At 33.1% G+C, this 24614-nt stretch overlaps 2 protein-coding genes across 3 annotated transcripts; one reads left to right on the top strand and one right to left on the bottom strand.

Moving 5' to 3' along the window:
• Positions 1–1009: 1009 nt before the first annotated feature.
• On the top strand, positions 1010–14746 carry LOC8286046 (probable ATP-dependent DNA helicase RecQ). The gene is made up of 20 exons (XM_048371363.1): positions 1010–1179; positions 1287–1399; positions 1502–1577; positions 1692–1834; positions 2325–2411; positions 4387–4470; positions 4905–5112; positions 6732–6817; positions 6976–7195; positions 7397–7520; positions 7648–7784; positions 8276–8384; positions 9185–9227; positions 9648–9819; positions 12389–12459; positions 12531–12624; positions 13368–13583; positions 13665–13874; positions 14058–14369; positions 14476–14746. Exons 1-20 carry the CDS (start codon positions 1162–1164, stop codon positions 14599–14601), a joined length of 2649 nt encoding a protein of 882 aa, XP_048227320.1. The 5' UTR covers positions 1010–1161; the 3' UTR covers positions 14602–14746.
• A 3035-nt stretch (positions 14747–17781) lies between these two features.
• Positions 17782–22849, bottom strand: LOC8286047 (calcium uniporter protein 6, mitochondrial). 2 transcript variants are annotated; one of them, XR_003080141.2, is made up of 3 exons: positions 21890–22849; positions 18171–18719; positions 17782–18061 (listed from the first exon to the last, which is right to left on the bottom strand). XR_003080141.2 is itself a non-coding variant. In XM_002526341.4 (2 exons), the coding sequence occupies exons 1-2, from the start codon at positions 22343–22345 to the stop codon at positions 18234–18236; spliced, it is 942 nt and encodes a 313-aa protein (XP_002526387.1). In that variant the 5' UTR covers positions 22346–22849; the 3' UTR covers positions 17782–18233. The 2 variants fall into 2 exon arrangements, 1 of the variants encoding a protein (XP_002526387.1); XM_002526341.4 differs by having other exon boundaries at positions 17782–18719.
• Positions 22850–24614: the final 1765 nt, after the last annotated feature.

Below are 24614 nucleotides of genomic sequence, written 5' to 3'. Positions count from 1 at the left end.
CAACAAATCAATATATTTATTTTAATATATTTATTTTTTGGTCTATTTTTTGTTATGTCATAGTTTACCTTTAGTTATGTTTTTTTTTTTAAATTTATTTTTGCAACAAATCAACACTTTTTTTTGTTATGTTAGATATGTCTTTCCAATATATTGATTTTTGGTTTACTTTTGATTTTTTATTATATAACATATCAATATTATTTATGGATTTGCTTTTACCTTTTCTTTTCATATTTGATTTTTTGAAATCAACTCGGATTGATTAATTATCTTTGAAATTCTTGTAAATATATCGATTTCATCAATGTTGATTAGAAATCGACTAAAACAAATAAAAATTTGAAAAAAATAAAGTAATTTTGTGAGATTTATAGTTTTATTTTAGAATTCGAAAGTAACATTTTCTTATGGTTTTTCTAAATTTAATTCTCCATGGAAGTAAAATTTTATCAATTTATTTATTTTTTATTTGATATAATGAAGTTTTGTTAATTTATCCTTTACTTTTTAGGTTTTACGTTTTCTTTCAAAATTTTAGGTATTTTTCTTATTATTTTAAAAATTCCAGATACTTTTCAAAATAAGTTTTGGAATAATAAAAAGTGCACCATTTTCCGTATTTATAAGATTTTCTCAATCCAATAAAATCTTATACAATTAAAACTAAATAAAATTTATAACTATGAAGAAGCTATAACTCAATGGAGATTTGAATATTAAAATTTCTTTCTAGACTTAATATTTAATAATTTTGGTAAAATGAAGATAAAATATGTATCTTGTTATATTATACAAATAAGATTGATGAGACAAAACAATATTGTAATAAGATAAAATATAGTATAATATATAATTTTTTAAAATTATATATACATATGTTACTATATAGAAAAATATAAAATTTATTCTTATTTGTAACTAAATAAATTCTTATCTCCATATATTCCTCTACACAGTATTATTGAAAGGTTTTACTGTATTCACTGTAGTTCAATAATCGTCTATATTTGGGCTTTACGCAAAAGGATCCATAGGCTTTGATCCAACGCGAAGAAAAGAGCGGGAAAATGAAGAGAAACGAGAGAAAAGGCAGTTTTGGTCTGGGGGTTTTCCGATTCTCATGCCCAAAGAGCAGAGTCTCTCAGTGAAGAAGAAGATATGGAGTCAGCACTCAAGGTCTGAATAAAAATTATACCTTTATGATTATTTATAAAATATTTAATTCATTTATAATTCCCTAATGATACTAATAAAGTTTTTTTTTTTTTTTTTTTTGGTTACAGAAATACTTTGGGTTTTCTGGGTTCAGGCCATACCAGAAGGAGGTGATTGAGAAAATTTTAGAGAGAAAGGATTGTTTAGTAGTCATGGCTACTGGCAGTGGAAAATCTTTGTGGTAAAGAAAACCCCCACTTTGTCCCTTTTCAAAAATTATTTTGCTTTTGTTTCTTTAATGTTTATATTTATTTATTTATTATCATTTCTCGTTTTTTAACAGCTACCAGGTTCCTCCTTTGGTTGCTGGAAAGACTGCAGTAGTCATTAGCCCTCTTATATCCTTAATGCAGGACCAGGTACTGTATATGTATACTGTGTGTGTACGTGTTTGTGTGTGTTTAGTTTGCTAGAATTCATTTTGTTCATACAATTCTTTTGGTTGGAACTAATGTTAGTGAAATTATTTCTAGGTGATGGCTTTGAAACAAAGAGGGATTAGAGCTGAATATCTTGGTACTGGCCAGACTGATCACTCTGTCCATAATTCAGCTCAAAATGGTCATTTTAATTTACTATTTGTTACTCCTGAAAAGGCATGCTCCCTTCCTGTCAGGTATTATTATATTTATAGCTTTTCAATGGTGTAATGGCCTGTTGAAATATGTATTGAAGCAAACATCAAGCATGCAATTTTTGTGCTTCACACATTTATTAGCGTCACATAAATTAATAAAATATACTTATTTTTGGTATTATGGGGTGGTGAGTTTTTCTTTTATCCTTCCATTTTCTCTGCATAAACATCCATTTGTTGGTGCAAAATATAGCTTTAACGAAGTAAAGTGTCGCGCACATCATTTTCTTAAGTGCTTTCCTTGCATTTCTTATGATAACTTATTTAATGTCCTTTCCTGAAAGCATGAAAACTACTTCAAGACCTTTATTATTATAGTGTGCTTCTTATATGTGGAAAATAATCACAAATTCATTTTCTTCCACTTGTTTCCAATGGACATAGATTGCAAAACAGTTGTTTCCCCCCTTTTCTATTCATCTTAAGATTCAGATTAGATTCTGTTTTTTTCTCGTGTCAATTTTTGTAGCTTCTGGTCAAGTTTGCTAAAGGTGGGAGTCTGTTTGCTCGCTGTAGATGAAGCACATTGCATATCAGAATGGGGCCATGATTTCAGGTCATTAAATGCTTTATCCTTTTATATTTCCTTACAATTGTTGTTATAGTCCTATTTTCATTAATCATTGTGGAGGTCTCTAACCTTCAAAACTTGTGCTGGATCATTATGTTTGGATGCGTCTATGTGTTTAGAGAAAACTGAACAATGGATAAAGAAAAACAAAACTATCTCCTAATATGAGATGTAGTAGCTAAATGAATGTAAAATCAGCTGCCCAAAATATGTTGATCCTATAATATCTTTTTGGAAGATTGCCTAATCCATAGGGGGAATGTATTGTGCATGCGAGTTCTCCTCGTGCAGCACATGCTCTAGTTTGAGCTGCCTGCATGCAACTGTTAAACTATCTCTAGTGAGGTTTATATGCATCTCAGACCTGCTACAATTGCACTATTATCGAGCCTCCTAAGAATTGTATTCAGGAATAACTTTCTGATGTCTTAGTTTCCTTGCAAGTCTTGTACCTCTTTAATGGCGTTGAGCTTTGCCAGTATGCTGGTAGTTCTCCCTTGAAGTTGAAGAAAAAAAATAGCCATCTAAAGCTCAATTACATAATTGTACACCAAGCCTTCAAAACCTGGTATCCCTTGAAGTTGGAGAAATAAAATAAACTCAATTATATAATTGTACACCAAGCCTTCAAAACCTGGGTTACCTGGATTACTAATAAGCTCCCTTCATTAATCTTCAACCCATCATCTATAGGTAACATCATTTGGTGTACCTTTAGAGAGTAATGTGCTCTGTCTAGGAACACTTGTTCACAGTAATGATTACATTGCTTGGGGCCTATATTTATTGGCCGGCTGTAACTGACTAATTGGTCAACCTTTATTAACCTCCTTTATATGAGTCTTCCTAGATTGTTCAACATGTTATTGCACTGCTGTTCAACCACATCTTGAAATGGAAGATAAAAGAGCTTTGCTTTGTTCCCACATAGATACCCGCACAAAACTACTCTAGCACTTGGGAAATCGTGTAAAAGATGCACAACTTTCCTCTCTTTGCATGCCTACACTAGTTAGACTTTTATGAGCTAGGATGACATTTTTCTTTTACACCATAAGTCATTTATCTGTATGGTTCTCAAAAGGCCAGCCATACGAAGTATCTCATCTTCCAAGGTAACTTCAGTCTCCAAATCTATCTATCCTTTCTGAGGTGGAACATGTGATTTTGAGTTAGTCAACCAACCACCACTAGTCTTGGAGGAAAGTACTAGTATTGTTACTTCCCCATTATATTTTCTTATTTTTTTCCCTTTCCATTTCCATATTTTGTAAAGGGCTTGACTGCGAGCAAAAACTAAGGGAAAGGAGTTTGAATATGCTGCAGATAATAACCTTTTGTACTTGAGATCATGTCTTCCACTTTATGTGGTATTAGATGGATGAATGCTAAGATCAAGCTAACATCCTTACTGCTCAATCAGATATCACAATTCTAATTGATGTTTTCACCAGTACAAACATGAAATTTATCTCTGTTGAAATTCAAGAAACTTACAAAGGGAAGTGAAAATTTGTGGTTATGGTTGGAATGAGAAAAGTTCTCAATTTCTTGGCACTGGATTGGTTATTTACTCTCATTTTCTCAGTTAGAGTTGTGTGGATGGGTCTTATGTTGCTTCCTGTACTATATAGTTCCTTTTGAAATTGCTTTCTCTTTTAAGAATTGTTAATTTTAAGCTTAATTGACTGACAAGCTTTATTTCAGTAATCTTTGGTTGGATGAATGTTCTTTCCTGTATAATTCTTTGAAGTTTCCATTAGTTGTGAACCATCTATATTTACCTTTTAGTTCAATGGGACTTAGGTTCATAGTGCTATCTATATCTTGCTTTTGTCCAACCATAGCATTTAATTTCTTTGCCTTCTGTTTTTTTACCATTAGTGCTCATTGTCTTAGAGAACTCCAATTTTATTTTATATATTTATATTTTTGTAATTTTTTTTTTTTGGTTTTTCAGGGTAGAATACAAGCAGTTGTACAAGTTGCGTAATATTCTTTTGGATGTTCCATTTGTGGGCTTAACTGCAACTGCTACTGCAAAGTACTTACCTTATTCATTTAGCACATTTAGTAAAATGTTTTTATATCACATCTTCGGGACTAGCAATATCTCTCTTTTTCTTTTGCTTATATGTTTAAGCAGAATTCTATGCAAGTAATTGTCTATTATGTCATCTTTGTCTCAAATGCCACACAGTATAAGTATTATTTCTTTTCTTTTTTCTATAACATCACTTCATCTCTATTTTGACTGTCTTTTCTCCACTATGTATGATTATATCAATGTCATGAGGCACGCACCCTATACTGGTAAAATGGCAAGTCCCATGGCATGGGTACAACTTCCATGCAATGCAAATAACTTTTCCCTCATTTAATGATGCTGTTTTCTGACTTTGGAACAATGAAAAATTGTTATGAGATATATTGATCAATAATGGCTTCAGTGTTTTCAATTTTTATACACAAATTCAGGGTTAGATTCGACATCATCAATTCCCTCAAAATGAATGATCCTTACATTTCCGTTGGCTCATTTGATCGCAAAAATCTCTTCTACGGAGTCAAGCATTTTAACCGTGGTTCGCAATTTATGGATGAGCTTGTTCAAGAGATTTCGAAATTTGTAGGAAATGGTGACTCAACGATTATTTATTGTACGACAGTAAAAGATGTTGAACAGGTATTTTTTCTTATTTTTTTCTCTTTCTTTTTTGCTTTTTATTAAATAAAACTGTTTTCCGTGTAGTGAAGTATGCTTGTTTGCTAGAAACATATCTGGAAGTTTGCAACCACTTTATTTAAAAGGCCAGTGTCCCTCAATACTCTGTAGAGTGACACTATTTTTAATATTTTAATGAATCTCTTCCCTGTGAATCTTGGCTTCAAATAAGATTGTATTGTTGAGGGCCTTCCCTTCCCAATGAGACCTTTCATTGGAATGAGGTTAGGAATTTGTAAGAGGGAGGGGCTGTCATTAATCTTTGATTCAACTTCTCTATCATGCTGACATGAACATGGGGCTAAGAGATTATATTAGCCTTAGAAACATGGGGATAGATATTGAACAGTTATTTATAAGTCTCAATGGATGAGGAGATAGCCCCCTCAAACATTGAAGGTTTTCTTTTTTCGTTAATGTGTTTTTGTTGTTCTGAATCGACTATGAACAGTTTGAAGAAGAGTGATTTCGTCTAGCCAATAAGTCCATTATGTGAAAAATTAGGGAGGATACTAGCTACATTCTCTTATTTGTTGCAAATAGAATGACATTTTATAACCCTGGTTGGTTTGGGTTCAATTAATAGGGTTTAATCCTCCATTTTGAAGTTATCAAATGATTGGCACGTGACACATCACAGCTGGAAAGAAATTTTTCAGTATTGCTCGTAGATGTGGTTCTTTGGATCATTTGGAGAGGACGGGATTAGACAATTTTTGATAGGGTAGCTGTACATGGAATCAGGTACTTCTTTAGAATTGTAGATTTCAGATGGATATAAAACTTTCATAGAATACTGAAGTTCTATACATCTTTTGAAGAATTTGGTCCGAAGTAGAATTTGATTAACATTTTTGCTGTAAAGGTCAAAAAAGCCTGGAACTTTAGGCTGATGTTCATATAGAACATCTTATATAGGAATGTATTAGAGAACTGCGAGCAATTGTATTTAGCTTATTAGAAGTTACAGATTCTTTTCTTTATGACATGCACTATAAGCAAAGGTTTTTTGGCAACAATAAGAATGCGAGAGTGAGATTCGTAAAAATGTTACTATTCTCTCATGATTTGTGCCAAAAGAATTTTCAGCAAACTCCATAGACTACCTTGCCTAACTGAGCCTAATCTTTCATGAGGCAGCTCTTTTAAGAAGGAATATGGATCTGATTCGATTTTGGAGAAACTGCAAATTAGAATATAGGCATTTCTAAATGTGAGAGGAGATGAAGGTTTTGCATATAATTAACAACTACAATAGAATTTAAAGTTCTAAATTTTCTTGTTGATTAGAAAGAGGAACAAGAAGTGGGTATTATCTTGGAACTTTAAGCTATGGCCGTCTTTATTTTCCGAGCACATGCAAGTTAAAGAAGATTTTGATCATACTTTATGTATAGATGCCTCTGTGTCAATGTAAAATATGGCCTCTGTATCGCATAAAGTGTGATTTATCTGTCTGATGACTTCACTTCCCATTCATACTCTTGGTCTCTTTTGCATGTTTTCTTCTTCACTCGCTTCGTAGTGAATGTTTGACTAACTCTGGTACAACCTTTTGTTGTAATAAAATTTCTTGTCAGGTGTTCCAGTTGCTTCAGCAGGCAGGAATTAGGGCTGGAATATACCATGGCCAGATGGGCAACAAAGCTCGTGAGGAGTCCCACAAGTATTCCCCTCTAAAACTCACTTCTGTAGTTGTTCTTCATATGATTAGTTTATTGTAGAGAATTGAGTGTTACACTTTCTCTGCCTTATCCTTTCCATTGTTAGCTTTTCAAGTAGTATTTAGTATCTTAGCTGACCCTTCTTTTTAATGTTGTTCAGATCATTTATAAGAGATGAACTGCATGTCATGGTTGCCACTATTGCTTTTGGCATGGGCATTGATAAACCTAACATAAGGCAAGTGATACATTATGGTTGCCCAAAGAGTCTAGAGTCCTATTATCAGGAAAGTGGACGATGTGGAAGAGACGGTATACCTTCTGTCTGCTGGCTCTATTATACAGGGAGCGATTTCGCAAAAGGCGACTTTTATTGTGGAGTATGTAAACTTGCTTCTTTTAAAACTTTTTGATCTTTTTTCTCTCTTTTTTGGCTTATTGAAATGGCGCCGATGATTGATATTAATTTGTCTGCCATCCAAGCATTTGAAATTTCTATGCTATACCTCTTTTTATTTTTCATTTTTTTTTTGTTTCTTCCTTTCATTTTCTTGTGGAGTAATTTCACACTCTTTCACCAGGAAAATCAGAGGAAAGCTATTATGGAGTCATTGATGGCTGCAAAGAAGTATTGCACAATGACAACTTGCCGAAGAAAGTTCTTGCTCGAGTACTTTGGGGAAAGATTTTTAGCCGACAAATGTGGTTTGGCTTTTATTTAAATCCATAATTTTGATTAAATTTGTTAGTTATTTTATACTTTTTGTTGCAATTTTCTACTTTATAATTTGACTGTCGTTTGTTGTTTGGTTGATTCCCATTCTATTTTCAGGAAATTGTGATAACTGCACTGTTTCAAAAAGGGAGCGCGACCTGTCTAAGGAAGCATTCCTCTTGTTAGCTTGCATCAAATCATGTAGGGGTAACTGGGGCCTCAATTTGCCAATAGACGTTCTTCGTGGGTCTCGAGTAAGTTATTATCTGTAGAAAATAGTTGGTACTTTTTGGTGAATGGTGATTATCCATTATTGGAGTAAGGCAGTTGGATGCTAAGTGCATGCAATTTTTGTTTTTTCATTACTTTTCCTTTTTATTTTCAAATTACTTAAAATTGCACATTATATGATTCACGATGATTTTTCATTCTCCACTTTCACTTAAATGCCACATGGTTAGGGGAAAATTGTAGAAACAAGCATCTTACTGTGACTATATAGAATCTGTTTACTGTGCTTTTCTGTGATAGTGGGCAGCAATAGAGAAGATTGAAGTTGCTATCTCGGTGACATGGGAACAACTCATATAATCAGTGATGGAGAAAGTTGTTGACTTTCTAAAAAATGCTTAGAACTTCAAATTTTGTGAAGTTATCAAATTGTGTTTCGAGTGTTCATTCATTTTTGGTTTTCTGCTTTTCTCTCACATGTATGGTTACTGATGTGGTCTTCCACTGCTAACAGGCAAAACGGATTCTTGATATGCATTTTGACAAGCTTCCACTTCATGGACTTGGGAAGGGTTATTCATCAAATTGGTGGAAAGCACTGGCTAACCAATTGATCTGTCATGGTACTTTGAAGTGATAGACTTGAAAATTCTGTTGGTCTTTCAGAATTGAATGCTTGTCATCTGTGTTTGCTTGTGTTATGAGTTATTGGTTGCATGTCAACCATATAGTTTTATATATTGCATACCTGCCTGTAGTATTATATCAAGGTATCACGTTTTGTTAGGCGTATCTTAAATCTCTTTTTCCTCAACAATTTAAGCTAATCATAGTTGAACCTTCTTTTATTAGTTAGGTTGCAATGAGTATTTAAACTGCAGCTCTAAATATCAATTTAAGATTTCTGAACGATGTAGAGGTGATTGCTAGACTGACAGTCAGAACTTGAGATGCCATACTTAGCAAATGCAATATAAAAGTAAGGTGGGCTACAGATTATCAAATAGTCTGTGATAACAGTTCATGACATAAGAGGATGCAAATTAACAATTAGTAAATCCTCTTATCCGATCTATTCCATTTTTAGAACGCAATTGGAGATTCTTGTCATAGTTGATATATCGGTGTATTGGATACTGTGGTTATAGATGATAGATTGATGCAAGATACCTAATTAAAACAAAGAACAACATAAGCAATGTAAGAGATTGAGATTAATGTTATATCCTTTTCTTGTTATCATCCTGTGGTTGTTTTAGTTGATCATTATGGTAATATATTGGTTTGCTCTTTTCTTCCCTAGAAATTAATTTTATCTTGGTAATGTTTGTTTAAACATTGATATTGGCCATGCTGTATATTTATCTTTTCAAATTATAAAATTAAGCTTAACCATGATTCCTAGATCTTGTGCTTAGTGCAGGTTATCTGATGGAGACGATTAAAGATGTATATAAATTTGTAAGGTAGGTTCTGTAATAGAAGATTTACGTATTTCCTTTTATTTTATTTTCTTGCTCACATATGTTGTTTTTTGAAGAACCACTGATGTAAAAGCTTGAGCTATTGGGTAGGGACAAAATAGGTTTTAAGTTCTATATCAGCCCAAGGCTAAAGTTCACTGGGCCTGATAGTGTTGTCTATGCAAAGTCACCACTTATGCTGAAATGTTTTGCAAAAATAGCTCATGATCTGAAAGTAGCAGTATGCCAAAGAAGTTCTGATACCATACCAAGAACCATGCTATTTAAAAGTTTAAGCTACTAAATGAGGATCCAAGACTAGGTTCCAATTTCTGATGTGTCATAAGTGATCAGTTAGGGAAAATCATATTCTATTTATCTGCATAATGGAACTTATATAAATAATTTTCTGTTGTGCATCAGTGTCCATACCAAAGGAGAGAAATATCTAAGCTCTGCTAGGCCTGATTATCAACCACCTTTAGTTTTGCCATTGACTGATCAAATGGTTGATGATGAGGAATATCAATGCACAACAGGTGGAGTTGAAAATTTTAATAGTTTGGCGACTTTACAATCTGAAAGTTTTTTAGAGGTTGGTAGTCTTTCTATTTTCCTTATTTTCATCTGGTCTTGGATATTTGTGTTTATCCACTGCTAATTTATTAGTGAAAACAGTGAACAAAAATATAAGAAGGCTGAATGAATTTTCTATATTGATGTACAACTATTTAAAGAGCTTAACTAGGAACAAAAAAGACAGCTAATCTCCCTAATTAAGGAGAAATATACTATTCAACTAACTACCCTAATATAGAAGAAAATAAATATTGATTCCTAAGATTACTAATACAGCTCATAAACCTCTAAATATAGAGTATAACAAATATGATACATAATCACAATTATTTACAAGATCTTTCAACACTCCCCCTCAAGCTGGCATGAAGATGTCACTCATGGCAAGCTTGCTAACTAGATTCTCATGTTGCACCTTTGGAAGACCTTTTGTTAGTATATTTGTTGTTTGGCTAGCAGTGGGTATGTAGGACATACATATCACACCACTATCTATCTTCTCCTTGATGAAATGTTTGTCAACTTCTACATGTTTGGTTCTGTCATGTAGAACTGGATTATGAGTTATAGAGATTGCAGCTTTGTTGTCACAGTAAACTTTAATAGGTGCTGGTATAGGAATCTTCACTTTTTCTAGGAGTCTTTTTATCCATAACACTTCACAGAATCCATGTTCCACAGAGCGGAATTCTGCTTTAGCACTACTCCTTGCCACCACACTTTGTTTTTTACTTTTCCAAGTAACCAGATTTCCGCTTACAAAGGTGCAATAATCTGAGGTGGATCTTCTATCATTTACATCTCCTGCCCAATCTGCATCTGTGTAGGCCTCTATCAGAAGATGTTTTCCTTTTTGAACAAAAGTCCTTTTCCAGGAGGTTTTTTGAGGTATCTCAAAATTCTGAATACGGCTTCAAAATGAGTAGGTCTAGGTGAATGCATGAATTGACTCACAACACTTACTGCAAAAGTATGTCAGGTCGAGTGTGAGCCAAATAAATTAGTCGCCCTACCAATCTTTGATAACATTCTTTGTCCATTACCTCATTAGCTGCTGCTGTTTTCAATTTTACATTAGGTTCGATTGGCGTATCTGCTGCCTTACAACTTGTCATTCCTGTTTCTTTGAGTAAATCAAGCACATACTTGCGTTGGATGACAAAAATTCCCTCCTTGGATCTTGCAAACTCCATCCCGAGTTGGCTGTAGAGTAACATAGGTAGTTTGCACTTATCTCTTCAGTCATGGAATTGACCAACCTGTCATTACCATTGAGTTTTCAGCATCCCAAATGGTATAAGTTTTGTCATTCACGTTAGGCTGCCTAGTATCACTTGTGATATAGCCAATCTTTCCTCTTCCTCGGAGATACATGCGAACAGATTGTGACCATCGAAGAAATTATCACCATTTAGTCGGATTGTAGTAATCTGAATGGGATGGTTTTCAGATGTATTTCTCTAAGGTTCGGATTGAGATGACTGAAGAGGTTGGCTTGTCCCAAACGTGATTTTCGACATTTTCGAGATAAAAAGAAAAAAGATCCAAACCTAGGATTTTTGGCTCTGATACCATGAAAACAGTGAACAAAAATATAAGAAGGCTGAATGAATTTTCTATATTAATGTAAAGCTATTTAAAGAGCTTAACTAGGAACGAAAAAGGCAGCTAATTTCCCTAATTAAGGAGAAATATACTATTCAACTAACTACCCTAATATAGAAGAAAATAAATATTGATTCCTAAGATTACTAATACAGCTCATAAACCTCTAAATATAGAGATATAACAAATATGATACATAATCACAATTATTTACGAGATCTTTCAACAATTAAGGAAGGAACTTACTAATTATATTTGAAGGACCATAACGCCCTAGCAAATCACTAACCCACAATCTCTCTCTCTCTCTATACTTGTTGTCACTGTCTTTCTCTACTCATCTCCCTTTTAGTTTGTCCAAATTCAGTCACATTAGAGCACACAAGTTTTCATCCAATTCAAATTACAGTCACATTTGAGCACATCATATTTGAGCAGATCACCAATTGCTCAATGACAAAAGAAAAGGAGGAAATATAATTACAATTACTCAGGTCGTAACATAACTATACTAGTAGCAAGTTGTTAAGTCTAGAGCTATTAATTCAAGTGGGGAAGTTCTGAAGGTTTTGTTTTCTTCAACTTCTTATTACAGTTCCACATGTGAGCTAACTCCAAGTGTTTTGTTGTTTTGAACAATGACAACCTCGTCAGCCTGCTCTACTTTATGTATCTTATATCTGGACTGTACAAGGTGCCCTAGGTTTAGACCTTTGCATATTAGAAGGATCACTTGAAGTGGGTAACTGGGGGCACTCTTTTACCTTGCTTTATTTGTTTATTGTTTGACCTCCTGCAACTGCTTGCAGTAGAACTATTTAGCAGCTTTCATGCACTACAACTTCAATAATTCAGCCTGAAATTTATGCATTAAATTAGGTTATATTTTGTTTCACATCCTTTTATATTTCCCGTCATCATGTTCTGATTAGTTATATTTAGGTTTAATTTGTGCAATTATTAATCTTTTCTTACTTCAGGCAGAGGTACAGCTCTATCAAAAGCTTTTGGAGGAGAGAATCAAGCTTGCAAGAAGCATTGGAACTGCTCCGTAGGTTCTATTTGTTATCAAGGCTACAATTTCCTACCAGCTGCATAGTTGACGTTGATTTATTTTTGCAGGTATGCTATTTGTGGTGATCAAACAATTAAACGAATTGCATTGACGCGACCATCTACCAAAGCTAGGTTAGCAAACATCGAGGGTGTCAACCAGGTAAGTAAACGTTGTGACAATAATTATTACCCAGTTACTTTTCATCTCTCTGTTCTCTAGCCTCGATAAAATTCTTTTATCACTAATTCATTTACCAGAAGATATCTAGATGCATAAATTTGATTACTTTTTTTTTGTACTCCTCATATTTGGACAATTGATCTCACTATTTGCAGATTTTTCCCTGCTATCTGTAGAAGGAGAAAATATAAGTTTTCCACTATCTACTTTTGTCTTGAATGTACCTTCATTTGTGAATATCAATTCAGCTTTGAATAATCTCATGCCTTATTGTAGATTAGATGATCACCTGGTTGTAAATCATTGGAAGAAAAGTGGAAGTTGTCTTTTAGAATATTTGGTATTCGAATATATGTAGCCTATTTAGAAGGATAAATGAGTTGTTTCAAGGGCCACTGTTGTAGCAGGATGCCACTAGTTGGTCATATCAGTTGTACGTGCATCTAATTTTATGTGCTTGCGTGTAGTATATATTGACTACTGGTTCTTCCAAGTAGAAAATTGGCCATTGCTGAGAAATGCCTTCGTAAAACATCTGAATAGATTGCACTGCATTTATAATGGCCTGGTGCACTTTTTTGTTTCTCCCTTTTCAAGTAAGATTTTGAGAGAACTAAAACTCAATAGTTTAAAAGAAAGAAGCATAAAGAAAGTTTGGTCTTTCTCTGAGAATAAACCTTGTATTTATTAAGTCTAAATATGAAATTTTAACATTGTTGCAGCATCTCGTTGCAAAGCATGGAGATCGTATTCTTCAATCAATTAGGCATCTGACGCAAGAGCTAAACCTTTCTTTGGATGGAGAAGCAAGTCTACAAATCACTGTTAATACCAGGAAAGTGTGTCCGACACCCAACCTCCAGAAAACATTGTCACCAGCTAAGTTTGAAGCTTGGAAAATGTGGCATGAGGATGGTCTATCAATTCATAAAATAGCAGTATGTCTTCAAAATGTTTATAGAAAAAAATTGTATCTGCATTTCAGTCATGCTGTAATCCTTACAAATTTTTATTTGCAGAATCTCCCTAGTAGACAAGCTCCTATAAAAGTAGAAACTGTTTGTGAATATCTTCTGGATGCTGCCCAAGAAGGACTTGAGTTTGATTGGATAAGATTCTGTAGTGAGATTGGACTAACAGGGGAAATTTTCTCAGATATTCAAGGGGCCATAATAAAAGTTGGTTCTCGTGAGAAGTTAAAGCCCATAAAAAATGAATTACCAGAAGATGTAAGTTTGACGAATTAATTCTTTCTCAATTTCGCTTCAATCTTTTTATTTTTCCTTCTTGGGCAAGGGATAAATGGTTGACAATGTCAATCAAATTTGTCATTGCATCCACTGTCGACAGTGATCGGTGAGTTCTGGATCACTTCAAAGTTAAACTGAATCATGTCGTGTTGATAATTTCAGGTAAGTTATGCACACATCAAGACTTTTCTGGCAATGCAAACCAGTGGGATGTCTCTGGAAGGGATGCAACCTAGCCACCTGAGTCCGTCAAAGGATGATCCAGTTCAGAACAAGGTTCCTGCTAATAGTGTAGAAATAGCCTCTCTCACTACTGTCACAGAGAGAAAAGAACTAAAGCCTGATCCTATACATGATGAAGATCTTTGCTCCCCAGAAAAACGCCAAAAAACCATAATAACAGATGGAAGTTCTACTGCATTGGAGGCAACAGAAACATCCATATTAGACTTGCTTAAGAACTATGATGAAGGGGTGAGTGCATTAACAGATAAGAGTACTGCTTCTTTAGCTGTGAATATGTTAGTCTCTTATTTCATTTCCGTTTTGTGTTGCATTTGCTGATGTGGAGGTGGTGCAGGTTTCACTGTCTGATATTCTGAAGCACTTCAAAGGGTCTAGAGAGGATTCTGTGATTGATCTGCTGAGTAGTCTTGAAGCTGACTTCATGATATTTAAAAAGAACAATCTGTATAGGCTTTTGTAGTAAGCAATTGCATTAGATTAAGAAAAGTAATTTTGTACAAAAAGATATTTATGTTTTCATTAATAGTTCAGAGGATTTAAATTCTGTGTAGTAATTGACAATATCTTTGCCTTTGGAAAAAGAAAAGGTATGTTCATAGCTCCAAGCTGGTTTCCTGCCTGTGTTACTTAGAGAGATAACAAGTAGCCATGACATTGTTTAGCCTTTTATTACTGCTTTAACCATTTGAAAATTAGAAGCTTTAATGCTATACTTGGTTGAAATTTATTAAAATATTTATTTTTATTTGAAAAAAAGACATGAGATAGAAAATAAAATAAAAATGATAAAGTTAAATGAAATTTTTTTGATGGTATGAAAATGTAAAATTCATTTGAAAATTTTATTTATTTTGTTAAAATTTAGTTTAATTATAATCAATTTTATATAGATTTGATTAAGTAAAATTTTAAATTAATTTTTACTTTATTCAAAATATATAAATTTTAGATTTACAAATAAATTTTATAAATTTTAATCAAATACAGTATTCAATTTTATTTAATTCTAAAAATAAAATTCATCCTGCCAATTTACAGGTTGTTTAATTCTTTATTTATACTATGTACAACATAAATAATAATTACTCTAATTAAATATAAAAAGCAATACAAATCTTAATCCACTTCTGAAACTTTTTGTGGATGATATATAATAAATGAATAACAAACATAAAAAAAAAAGAAATAATAATTGAAAACTTTTAATGCTCCTTAGCAAGAGATTGAGGCTGAGATTCCCAATCAAATTTGAGTTCCCAAATGCCATTGGCTTAGGGTTAGTGAGGGTTAAATTAGGGAAATGAAGAGTGGTCCACCCACTTTTGATTAAAAAATAAACCCTAATAATAAATTTTGATTTTCATTATGATTTGACAGAATTAACAAGAATCTGATTCCACTTGCCCGCCTCACTTAGTTAGGGTTAGTTTGTCATGAATGTGGGCACCTTGCTTTTAATAGATTTTTCATTTTTTTTTATTTTTTTATTTCTACTTTTTAAAATCTTTTTTTTTTTAATTTTAAAAAAAGGCTTACTTTACTCTATTATTTTTTAAAGTCAAATTTATAATATTCTCTTATGAAAACCTCAACTGCCTTTCTGTTTTATGCTCTCTTTTCCTTTTATTATTTTTCATACAAAACCCTTTCCTTGAGCTATTGATGATTATCTTTTAAATCAACTTTGGTGTTTTTTATTTTTTATTTATATTATTTTATATGATCAATAAATAAATAAAAAATCATTTGTTTATTTTTTATTATTATTAAGATTTCGCTATATCTCTTTTTATAGAATTTTTGATTTTTTTAATGTAAATTTAAATCATTTGTGGAGATTTTGATTATACCCTTTACAGAATCTTTATTTACGACATATTTATGGAATTTCATAGAGCTATAAAATTGATAATAAAAATTTATTTATTTGATGTTCTTGCAGTCGAATTGATTTAAAAATTAAAAAGTCGATTTGTGATTTAAAATAGTCACTGGAATGGAGCATATAAACAAATACAGAAAACTTTATTCACACCACAAGTTTTAAATATTCAAGTGAGATTTTTCTTTTTATAATTTTTCATTCTAGTGTTCTTTATTTCTGTTATTGATCTAAATTTACTTTTTATTTTTTAATGAATGAAATATTCTTATTTTCTAAAAAAAGTCAAATTTTTAAAAAAGCAGCATAAAAGATAAAGAAAAATAAAAAAACCAAAAGGAAGTGGTAATAAATTAGTACGAACATGGCCGATGGTATTTGTGAAACCCCTCTTTGTACATACTAATGCATTAATTATAGGCCAGATTGAATTGTGCTAGGATCCTAGTTGAATTGGATGTGAATAGTTCTCCTATTTTAGTAGCTTAGAAAGATGATGAGAGAGATACATTGTATATGAGTGGATTTCTAAGAGACGGGAAGTTTTCTTTATGGATTTGGGCATACAAAATTGTGGGTATTGCTTTACTAAATAGGTTCATAAGGTATGGAAGGTCAAAAGTGCCTACATGTTACTCAGATTCTAGTTCCTTTAATGAAAAAGGTGGTGGCAAGCAAGTTGGTAATAAAGCTTTTTTCATCAGAGTGGGTTCAGGTATCTGCTAAGAAGATAGATTCCACTCTAAGTAAAGGGACAACTAGTGTAAATATTTAAAATACTTTTTCCAATGCTTTTTCTGTAACTTTAAGTAAGTGCCTCTGAAACCATATCAGTTGCTATGAATGATATCAGCATTTCAACAAACAGCTTTTCAACCATACATGAATGGTCCGTATCAGCATTTTTATCCGTACCCATACAGAACTCCCATAAGCTACACAACACCCACTGTCGAGGAATTTGGGACTGATACCATTCCCAGATTTGAACAACACAGCTACTGTTTTTTCAAGCGGAACCCATGTTTCCCCAAATACTAATCCTCAAACAACAGTATCAAGATGTACTTAACAGAGAAGTCAATTCGCGGTTGACGCAATTTGAAGATCGGTTAACGCAGTGGGAGGACAAACAAACAGAAACACTACAGGTCAAAATGATGAACTGAATGGTACCCATATGTAAACTAGAGGATGAAGACAGAGAGATGTAGCCAATAGCACCGGAGGAACATTCAATAAAAAATCTCTAAGTGGGATAGTTCCGCTAAAGGAACTTCAACAACAAAAATCTCTAAGCGAGATGGTTTCGCTAAATGGGAATGGAGAGAACTGAGAAAGGAAATGAAAATGATTTTTTATATATTATTTGGTTCAATGTATCATTAACACTAATAACAATGTTTAATTATTGTTAAAAAGTAACAATATTTCATTTGTTATAAATATATAAAATAATATAAATATAAATGATAAGTAATTATTTCATTTATTTGACCATTTATAATTGGTTTGAGAATTTATTCTCTAAAGAACTCTCATCCAACTTTATTATTAACTAAACAACCCTTTATATTAAACCTAAACAATATTTAAAAATCAAAAATTCTTTTGTATAGGAGTAATAGCTTTATATGTTGTAAATTTCGTTCATTTCCTTTCTGTCATGCGAAGATCAAGACATAGAAAAGAAAATCTAACTTACTTTTCTTCTTTTATATTTTCACAGAACTGTTACCTTTTTCTTTCACAATTGGCTAAGCAAACAAATTTCCATGGCAATTGGATGGCATCAAACCTTTCAATTACAACCTTTTTGAGCTGATAACCAAGCATGACAGAAAGGCTATTGGCCTAAAAGTTCAGGTTTTTGAACAACTTGCCTGTTTACAAGCCACAATTTCTAGAAATTGGACATTTTCATAAATGGTAATTGAGCACTTGTACATTATCTCCTGAAAGAAATTTCAGTATCTGACAAGTCAAAAACTTTTGGGGGTACTTTATCTTGTGGCATTAATCTCTTGGGACCGAGAAGCTACAAGAAGGCAAGTATCAGAAAATTGAAAGGTACGTTCTATCTGCCAGTAAGGAGTGTAAATATTTTCCCAACCTACACTAAAAACAGGAGGGACTGATAAGTTTACCTTATAAGGTTCTGATAAAAGATGTGAAGAATCAGAGCAAAACTGATAGCAAAATGGAAAAAGTCAGTCTTTATGGGCGGCATCATCAAGTTCCAATTCCATCCCGACTCGATTTCTAATAGTTGCAGTGGCATCCAATGGTGTCTTCACTTTCTTCTGCAATTCCTTGAATCTCTCAACATCAAACTTATACTTCTTCAATAATTTCCTCTGCCTGGAGAGAAATAGCCTCTTCATAAAGTCTTGATACGTTGGATCTCTTGAAGTGATCAAGAAGTAGGCATAGCCTACTATTATGCCGGTTGTGGTCGCAAAAAATGCAATAGGTTCCATTACATCCCATGAAAATTCCCAAAATGTTAGTCGAAAGAATAGTCCGACCTGCATCAGAGACAACCCAAGCCCACACCAGAGGATGCGTCGGACCTGCTTATGTGCTTGTATGTCAATTTCTTCTTTCCTCTCTTGCAGGCACTTTAGCTCTTCTCTTACAGGGTCATCTTCAGGCATCAGAGCCAGGGGCATTGCTCTTTTAACCAGCTCTACCACCTGAATACAATGAAGTTATAAGAAGCAAGACCAATCTAATAATCAATGGGTGCAATAATCTAGGAAAATATACAGAAGAAAATGATGAATAAATAATAAAAGAAGAAAACACCAGAAAGCTAAGTATCAAAACCTTTGGTTCTTATTTCTAAGATCACATCTACTGCATGGACCTACTAAAAAGCATGAACAAACCCTAGGGTTTATGCCTCCTGCTGTAATATAGTTGGAGCAAAGGAACTACTAAGCAACATATTACAACACTCAAATTTAATCATTCTTGATCTGCAGATATCAGTACTAAGTTGCAATTTAACTTCTTGACAGAGTATAATATCCAAAAAAAGCTTGTCCGATGGGCCAATCTATTGATACCTCAACTAAATCCATTAGTGATTATGCATCTAAAGCTTATGATATCAATCATAATGAAATGCTGAGGCAAGAAAAGCGAATATGTCAAACTAAGCATACTTATAGCTCTTAATTGCCAATAGAACACTAATCACATGGTTTGACCATCTGAAGAAGGGATGCAGTATTCCGAAAATACAGTCTTAATTACTTCGATTAGTGTTACATGATGGAGTTAAAGAGCATATGCTAGAGTTGAAGAGCATATCAGGTGAGAGATTAATATCCTTGTTAAGGCACATGCCTTGCTGCAACTTTCATGAGGAATAGCAAAAGGAGTTCATAATAACTAGTCATACCAAAATAACCCCTGAATCATTTAGTACCCATCAACAGCCTGCAGACAAATGCAGCTCTGAGATTTCATTTTTGAGGTCTCATCAGACTTCATGAGAAACCAATTCAATGCAGATGCTGACATGCATAGAAGAGAGTATAAAACATGTCCAGATTCCAAATGACTATCAAAAAATTGCAAAAGTATGCATTACATTTGTAGCCAACAAGCTAATTATCAACAGTGACGAACATTCTACAGAGCAAAAAAGAGAACATGTAATTACTAAAGGAGCTCATACATCACCAAAAGATCGCCCAAAAGCCAAGTCATGTAGCACTCGTCCACCTCTTGAAATTCAAATCCAAAGAGAAAAGAAGTACAATAAAAAAAAGATACAAATCCAGAATTCTTAGAAGACTGCACCTTACAAGCAATATTGTCTCATCCATGCAACAGTAGAAATCCAAAATATTATAAGACAGCTGGTCAAAGAGCATAAATCAGTTTTGACAGAGCCAACAAGTGGAAGTTATGCTCAGAAATTCCCATCCCAATGAGCTGCACTTCTCCTCCAAAAGTTAGTCAAGTGGCGCACTAATAAGGTGTCTCACCAAAAAAAGTTATCTCAGAAAAAGAAAGGCATATACATTCTCTCACCAGAAAATTTTTAGAAGTATAGAATGTTGCTACAAAATGCAGACTCTTTTATTTATACGAACATATATAACTATGTTTATGTGTAAATATTGGAGGAAAGCTGGAAACTGAACACAGAAACCAAGGAGAGTCTAGAACATAAACCTTTTTAAGAGGGATTTATTCGCCTAATAGTAGCACAATTGACATTTCAGTAGACTCTTCTATATGCCACTACTGATTAGGAGCACCCATAAACTACCATTCGATGGAGATAATTGATTTTTTTTTTCCCTACTTACAAGGTGACAGATTTGATAGGCATGACAACCACACATTAACAAAAGCTTTCTTATCCAAAATATAGAATGCCAAACTCTGATGGTTTGCAGCATTTATAATTACAAAAGAAGTTAGGGAAGGAAGTGGCGTCCTAGAAATAGCAAGCACACTTGTCTGACCCTGGCATCCAAAGCCACTAAATGTGCTCACCATTGAATGATGAAAAACACAAAAAAAAAAAAAGACACCATCAGAGTAGAAGGGGCAGTAACATGACAACAAGTACGAAAGACGTGATCTAAAAGAATAATAATATTAAAAAACAAGAACAAAGAAGAACGAACAAAGTCATGCATAGCTTCATATTGCTAGACTTCTTACTACTATATATGACATTCATCCACTAAAAGCAGCTTTCCTGAGAAAGCGTCAACAAACTTAACAATGTACAGCCTTTGCCTCCAGCTCGAAGCACAGCTAAGATAAAGTTCAACAACATACAGCTTATAATAAATCCCCTAGCTCCTCAAAAGAAGTCTTATATCTCAATAACTAGAAAACAGAAAGAGAAAAAAAGACAACATTTTGTTTCTCAAGCTAGTAATATCAGTTTGAGCAAAACTAGAAAGGTGATGGTATGCTTTATGATATTTGTCAATTCCAGAACAAAAGAAAAGGAGAAATTACTTAAAAGGAAAAATAATTTCAGAAGAAGTTTTATTTCAATCTTTGTGTGTTAGAATGAGAAGCAGAGACCAACTTGCCTGGATAGCCAAGTTGGTCTGTCAATTCCATGAATCATTTCGTGAATCTATCCAAAACCAAGACAATATAGCCCTAAGGTCAAACCATGGTTGATCCCATGCTGTTCATTGATTCAGTAGGCAAGTGGGTGAAAGAGCATTTTTTGAAATGATAAAACCTATAAAGGAAAAGTATATTCCCCAAGAAGAATACAGTTGGGGGGAGTTCTGAAACACTCGGAGTAAAAGAGGTAAACTCGAAAGTTACATTTGTGTGAAGATAACACAAACAAAGATCTAAAGTCAATGAAGAAAACTTCTTAAAAAAAGATGATATTGAAGACGATAGATTTTCCAAATCAAGAAAATAGTCATGCAAATAGTACCCTTTAAGCAGTAATGTAAATAAACGAGCAATTTCTGTAAAGAAATCAACTTTCTTACTGTCTTAAGCTATTGTTACAATAAATTTCATTTATTAAACTCTAAATATGGGATAGAGAAAGAGTAAAAACAACATGAGAGTGGACATAAATCCCGTGATAAGCTCACTAAAGCAAAACAGAGAAAAAAAAATACTACAATAGCAACAAAATCAAATTGAGAACGAAAGACAACCAAAAAAAGAAAAAAGAAAAGAAAGAAAAGGGTAAAGCTTGTCTGTCGTTGATTGATGGGAATTTATCAAGATTAAAGTCCCCACCCTGAAGCTTAAGCACTTAACGTAATGAAAGAAACAACATCCATTGGTACATATATGAAGAAGAATAGAAATAAAGTTATAAAGACAAAGATTTGAGTAATAGAAAATTAACCTTATCAGGATGGAGGTAGACTTTGTCACGAAAGAGAAGAACAACACCAGCCTCATCAAGAACACGAGCAAAAGCAGCAGCTTCATCTTGAGATCTGGCCACACCCATACTCTCACAAGCTTTAATCAAATCTGAATATGTTATGATCTCTTTCCCTTCAATCCCTAACTTCATCTTTAGCGACTCTACATTCACTAACCTCATCAACCTTTTCACCTCCGCACACGTCATATTTTCACTACCTCCTCCGACTCCGACGCCTCCTCTTTTATCTTCCTCGGCTTTCTTAGAAGAGTCAATAGTACCAGAAGAAGAACAAAAATAGAAAGAGGGTACAATTGACCTGCATCTAATATGAGCCGCAGTCGACGGCAGAGGGGTGGCTGTGGCTCTCGCCACCGCCGATGATACGGAGTACTTGAAAACCACTCCAGATAACCGAAATCTCCTCCACATTTTGAAATATTATATTTAAAAAAGACCCAAATTAATAAAAAAAATCACAAATTTATCCATCTCCATGAACACAAATAGATCTTTCATTCCGTGTGTTGCTTCCTTTAATGATTCAGAACGCGTTGAATGACAAGTGGGGGGAAGAGAAGCCGAGACTCGACGGAGACCCACTCGGTGCTGGTAGTTAAGCGTTAGTTAATGGCGCTTAAACAGTAGAACAGGTGTCCCAATAATAACCTCAAAGGACAAAGCAGATGCGTGTACCCAACTGTTGACTCCTCAAAATTATCCTGTCCAAGGCTGTTGTCGCTGGTCGGCTCTTGGGACCCGTTTTCCAAGGTTTGCATTCATGTCTTAGCCCTTCCTAATTTCTTGGAACCTTCTCAGTTCTTAACCAATTGCAGGTCCATATTTATCATTCCATAGAACACGAACGAAGTTAACATCCTCCAATTATCATGTACTTTGGGCCAAAGTGTTTTTTTTTCACCTCTCATTTGACCCTAATTACATTTTCATCCCTCTTTCTTTGAAATCTGAATGAAAAATATTTCTGTATTCTTTTTTTACTTTCAGTACACTTTAGCACCTCTATCTAAATAATATGTGCACAAATGTGAGACTAAATCATTAGTTTCTAAAGATTTTGAGGAGTATGATACTAAAGTATTTTTAGGACAAAATATATAAAACATAAACAGAAATTGAAATTGTCATTTGAAATTTAAGAATTTCCGTCTTTGAAATAATTTTACTTTTTTATCGTTAGTTGTGACGATAGAACTTGACGATGAAACCGATATAAATAAATTAATATGTCACTATAGGAAACTTAGGAATCTAAAGCAATAAGAAATACGAAACTTGTTATCCATCATTTGTTGACAGTAGCATATATTTCTAAAATATAATGGATCAACATAATTGACGGATACCAAAATAACTATGAATGTTGAATTGAAGAAAGCTTATGATTATCACACTAGAAATAAATAACACAAAAAAAGAGAAAGAAAACTCACATTAGAAGTAAACAACACGAAAAGGAAGCTTGAACATTATCATATTAGAAGTAAACAACAAAAAGAAGAGAAAGAAAGCTCCTATTAGAAGTAAACAACATAAAGAAAAATAAAAGAAAGAAGGAAAGAAACTCTCCTATATATCTTGAATGAAATAAAATCTAATTCTTATTCCAAGTCCTTGGGATTTGCCTCTCGCGCAATTGTACAAGAAAGAGCCTTCAAATAAGCTAGCTTATCACTCTCGTATATAAACCACTTAAATGATTAATATAAAATAAACTATTTTGCTTTTGATTTTCTACATCTATGAACATATTTTGGATACCAATTTCTATTTTCTCCATGAATCATTTTGAGTATGAAAATCTATCATTTTAAAATTCTCTTGGAAAAAAATATTAATTCTTCTCATAATTCACTTATGTAAAGTCTAGTCAAAATAAAACCTCAAAAAATAACTCATTAAGACCGCTATTTTCTAATAAATATAATGCAAAACCTACAATGTGCATTTATTTCAAAAAATTTAAACGAATTTATTCAACTTTCAAATGAAAAAGGAAATGTAATAAGATAAGAAAATGGTATTTTTTTAAAAGAAAAAAATATTACTAGTAACAAAGTGAGACTTGAGATCAAAAAAGTTGAAATTGCTCAAAAGATTATCTATGCTTTAACTTTTAAAAATTATTAATCTTTTCCTTTCATATATCTCAAGATTAATCCATATGTAATAACAACTACAATTTCCTCTATTGTCTTTTCCATTCTATAGAAGTAGATAGATAGATAAAGGGACATATACGAGAGATGAGAGAGATTGAAAGAAAAAGTAAGTGAATTAATGAGAAAGAAAAAAAAAAAAATTTATACTTATTTTAAGCGAAATATATATTTAAACACCTAAATTTTAGTGATTTGATTACTTTAACTTTTAATTTAACTTAATCCTCAGATTCTGACATGTTTTACAACTCTCATTGTTTGATCCACGTATGCAAACATTTTATAATTACCTGCTAATGACATGCTAAACACACTAGTTTATTATAATTTAACATGTTTTTAATTGTAAGAAATAAGAGTTAAGACAATAGATTATTATTTTCTCACAAGTTCACATACAAAAATGTAATTATCCCAGAATCTTAATGCTTGTTTTGTTGATTATTAAATTTACTTTGGCACACATTTTCACAATAATATTTGTCATTTTTGGATAAATTAAGAACACACGTTAAAAA

This window comes from Ricinus communis, chromosome 2 (genome assembly GCF_019578655.1).
Source record: "Ricinus communis isolate WT05 ecotype wild-type chromosome 2, ASM1957865v1, whole genome shotgun sequence".
Classification (NCBI taxonomy): Eukaryota; Viridiplantae; Streptophyta; class Magnoliopsida; order Malpighiales; family Euphorbiaceae; genus Ricinus; species Ricinus communis.
This window is presented reverse-complemented; position numbering and strand designations above follow the sequence as displayed.

Excerpts from the sequence above, each read along its gene's own strand:
- LOC8286046 (XM_048371363.1), top strand. Across the intron at positions 7,785-8,275 it reads ACGTTCTTCGTGGGTCTCGA|GCAAAACGGATTCTTGATAT; the intron begins GTAAGTTATTAT and ends CACTGCTAACAG. Across the intron at positions 8,385-9,184 it reads TAACCAATTGATCTGTCATG|GTTATCTGATGGAGACGATT; the intron begins GTACTTTGAAGT and ends TGCTTAGTGCAG.
- LOC8286047 (XM_002526341.4), bottom strand. The coding sequence starts at position 22,345 with ATGTGGAGGAGATTTCGGTTATCTGGAGTGGTTTTCAAGTACTCCGTA. Across the intron at positions 18,720-21,889 it reads TCTACCTCCATCCTGATAAG|GTGGTAGAGCTGGTTAAAAG; the intron begins GTTAATTTTCTA and ends CATTGTATTCAG.